General features: G+C 55.8%; 1 protein-coding gene across 1 annotated transcript; it reads left to right on the top strand.

Moving 5' to 3' along the window:
- The first annotated feature begins 704 nt into the window (after positions 1 to 704).
- Positions 705 to 1,427, top strand: LOC137321867 (uncharacterized). Its single transcript, XM_067984714.1, has one exon. It carries the CDS (start codon positions 705 to 707, stop codon positions 1,425 to 1,427), a length of 723 nt encoding a protein of 240 aa, XP_067840815.1.
- Positions 1,428 to 3,522: the final 2,095 nt, after the last annotated feature.

Below are 3,522 nucleotides of genomic sequence, written 5' to 3'. Positions count from 1 at the left end.
GCCCACAGCGCCACCTGCAGCACAGGAGGCCGTACCCAGACCTCCACACACAGCGCCACCTGCAGCACAGGAGGCCGTGCACAGACCTCCGCCCACAGCGCCACCTGCAGCACTGGAGGCCGTGCCCAGACCTCCGCCCACAGCGCCACCTGCAGCACAGGAGGCCTCACCACCCTCCGCCCACAGCGCCACCTGCAGCACTGGAGGACGTGGCCAGACCTCCACACACAGCGCCACCTACAGCACTGGAGGCCATGCCCAGAACTCCGCCCACAGCGCCACCTGCAGCACTGGAGGCCGTGCCCAGACCTCCACACACAGCGCCACCTGCAGCACTGGAGGCCGTGCTCAGACCTCCACACACAGCGCCACCTGCAGCACAGGAGGCCGTGCACAGACCTCCAAATAAAGCGCCACCTGCAGCACAGGAGGCCGTGCCCAGACCTCCGCCCACAGCGCCACCTGCAGCACTAGAGGCCTCACCACCCTCCGCCCACAGCGCCACCTGCAGCACTGGAGGACGTGCCCAGACCTCCACACACAGCGCCACCTACAGCACTGGAGGCCGTGCCCAGAACTCCGCCCACAGCGCCACCTGCAGCACTGGAGGCCGTGCCCAGACCTCCAAATAAAGCGCCACCTGCAGCACAGGAGGCCGTGCCCAGACCTCCACACACACAGCGCCACCTGCAGCACTGGAGGCCATGCCCAGACCTCCACACACAGCGCCACCTGCAGCACTGGAGGCCGTGCCCAGACCTCCACACACAGCGCCACCTGCAGCACTGGAGGCCATGCCCAGACCTCCACACACAGCGCCACCTGCAGCACTGGAGGCCGTGCCCAGACCTCCACACACAGCGCCACCTGCAGCACTGGAGGCCGTGCCCAGACCTCCACTCACAGCGCCACCTGCAGCACAGGAGGCCGTGCCCAGACCTCCGCCTACAGCGCCACCTGCAGCACAGGAGGCCGTGCCCAGACCTCCACACACAGCGCCACCTGCAGCACTGGAGGCCGTGCCCAGACCTCCACACACAGCGCCACCTGCAGCACTGGAGGCCGTGCCAAGACCTCCACACACAGCGCCACCTGCAGCACTGGAGGCCATGCCCAGACCTCCACACACAGCGCCACCTGCAGCACAGGAGGCCATGCCCAGACCTCAGCCCACAGCGCCACCTGCAGCACTGGAGGCCGTGCCCAGACCTCCACACACAGCGCCACCTGCAGCACTGGAGGCCGTGCCCAGACCTCCACACACAGCGCCACCTACAGCACTGGAGGCCGTGCCCAGAACTCCGCCCACAGCGCCATCTGCAGCACTGGAGGCCATGCCCAGACCTCCACACACAGCGCCACCTGCAGCACTGGAGACAATGCACACACTGACATACTTTTTTTCAAAAAATATACTTTATTCATAAAATTTGCAGCAATACATACAATACAGTTCTAAGGAATCTTACAACACCAGGTTATAGTCCAACAGTTTTATTTGAAAATCACAAGCTTTCGGAGATTATCTCCTTCGTCAGGTCCAAACATACACAATACAGATTATACAATTTGCAGGTTACATCAAATACAGTTCAATGAACACATTGTACATAATTACAGTTCACGACACTCTAGGGTGCCTCATTGCATCACAATCAATACAGATGATTCATTACAGAGTCATTACAGGTGCATTACATTTCATTATATCAGTTTGAATTTTACATTCTGCCCGGGGGGGTTTTCCCTGATTGCATCCCCTCGGTATACAATGGCGGGAAGGCTCTAAATGGTTGCCTTTCCCCACAGAGCCTTTGCGGCGGCCGCATCCAGTCTCATTGCGTCCCTGAGCACGTAGTCCTGGACCTTAGAAAGTTCCAGTCTGCAACACTCGGTCGAGGACAGCTCCTTTTACAGGAAGACCAGCAAGTTTCGGGCAGACCAAAGGGCATCTTTCACCGAGTTGTCATCAGGTGCGAGGTGCTCTCGGTGTTGCTGTACGTGGCGCAGGTCTGGCCCATACCTCGCTCCTGCGCCGCGACAGTCACCCGAGCCATCTTCCACTTTGTTTGGAGATCAAAAATGGATGGTGTCCGCAGGGACACGATGTACAAATCTCCAGAGAGAGGGGGCCAGGCATGCCCAACGTGGCCCTCATCCTGATGGCCACCTTTGTGTGCGGCTGCATCAAGCTGTGCATGGGCCCTCGGTGTGCAAACACAAAGTGTCACTACGTGCTGAGGTTCTACCTGTCCCTAGTGTTGTGAAGGATGGGCCCGGCCATGCTGCCACGGAACGCTCCATCCAGTTGGACTGTTCCGCCCCATCTTTCCTTCGGGGAAAAGTTTGTGCAGAAAAACACCTTTGACCACAAGGCGATCAGTAAGTGGTTCGCACGTAACGTCCTCGAGACCCTGCGGGAAAAGGAGATGGTGGATCCTGGCGGTTGGTTCTCTGAGCAGACTTTCAATGTCATTTGGCAGAACGCCTCATCGCCAGAGCTTTCAAACAAGCACCAAGACATAGCTCGGCTGGTGGTGAGAAGGGCCCTTCCCGTCAGATCCTTCATGCACTCCCCGCGTCTCAGCGCCACCGCGCACTGTCCCCGAGGAGGCTGCGGTGGAGACGAGACCGTCACCCATCTCCTTCTGGAATGTGCCTTTGCAAAGAAGGTCTGGAGAGAGATGCAGTGGTATCTGTCCAGGTTCGTCCCGAGCAGTTCCGTAACACAGGACTCTGTGCTCTACGGGCTGTTCCCGGGGACGCACTGAGACGGACACCAACTGGTGCTGGCAGTGTACACACTGACATACCTGCACAGCACCACCTCACAGCGCATGGAGATAATACACGTTTCAACATTCACGTCCTCCTGCAGGACTGTGGAAATTCCACGTTTCAATGAATAAACGTTACAGTCAGTATTTTACAAGTTAATTTAGACCTTCTGATATTACGAAGCAATTGTGAGTCGCAAAGTTGCCTGCTTGCTTTATGCAAGCCCCTCTTCAGGAATCGAGCACACAATCTAGGCTGACACAGTAATGGGAATGAGTGCTGCATCGTCAGAGTAATGAGAAACTGGAAGTCCGTCTTTATAGGTGCACCTAATCGATCCCATGGTATTGTTGAAAGGGCAGCGAGTTCTCCGAGAGTGCACTCAACCAACACCACCAAAAAAAACTTAACACATCTCATTTAATGTTTGTGCAAATTGCTGCTGTGTTTTCTTGCATGGCATCGGTGATTGTATCTCAAAAGTAATCCAAGGGTTATGAACCGCTTTGGAATGTCCCGAGGACGTGATTTAAAAGCTTTATAAATGCAAACTCTTTTGTTTATTAAACATTATCATGTTAGTCCGATAGCAAGAACTACATGTTCCCTGGTTTCATTCATTCAGGATAATAAAAGAAAAAAATGTAAAAAGCTGAAAATAACCGCACAAAATGCTGGAATTGCACAGCAGGTCAGTCAACCTCTGTAAAAGTGGTGATGTGGAGATGCCGGTGATGGACTGGG

This window comes from Heptranchias perlo, chromosome 1 (genome assembly GCF_035084215.1).
Source record: "Heptranchias perlo isolate sHepPer1 chromosome 1, sHepPer1.hap1, whole genome shotgun sequence".
NCBI lineage: Eukaryota > Metazoa > Chordata > Chondrichthyes > Hexanchiformes > Hexanchidae > Heptranchias > Heptranchias perlo.
This window is presented reverse-complemented; position numbering and strand designations above follow the sequence as displayed.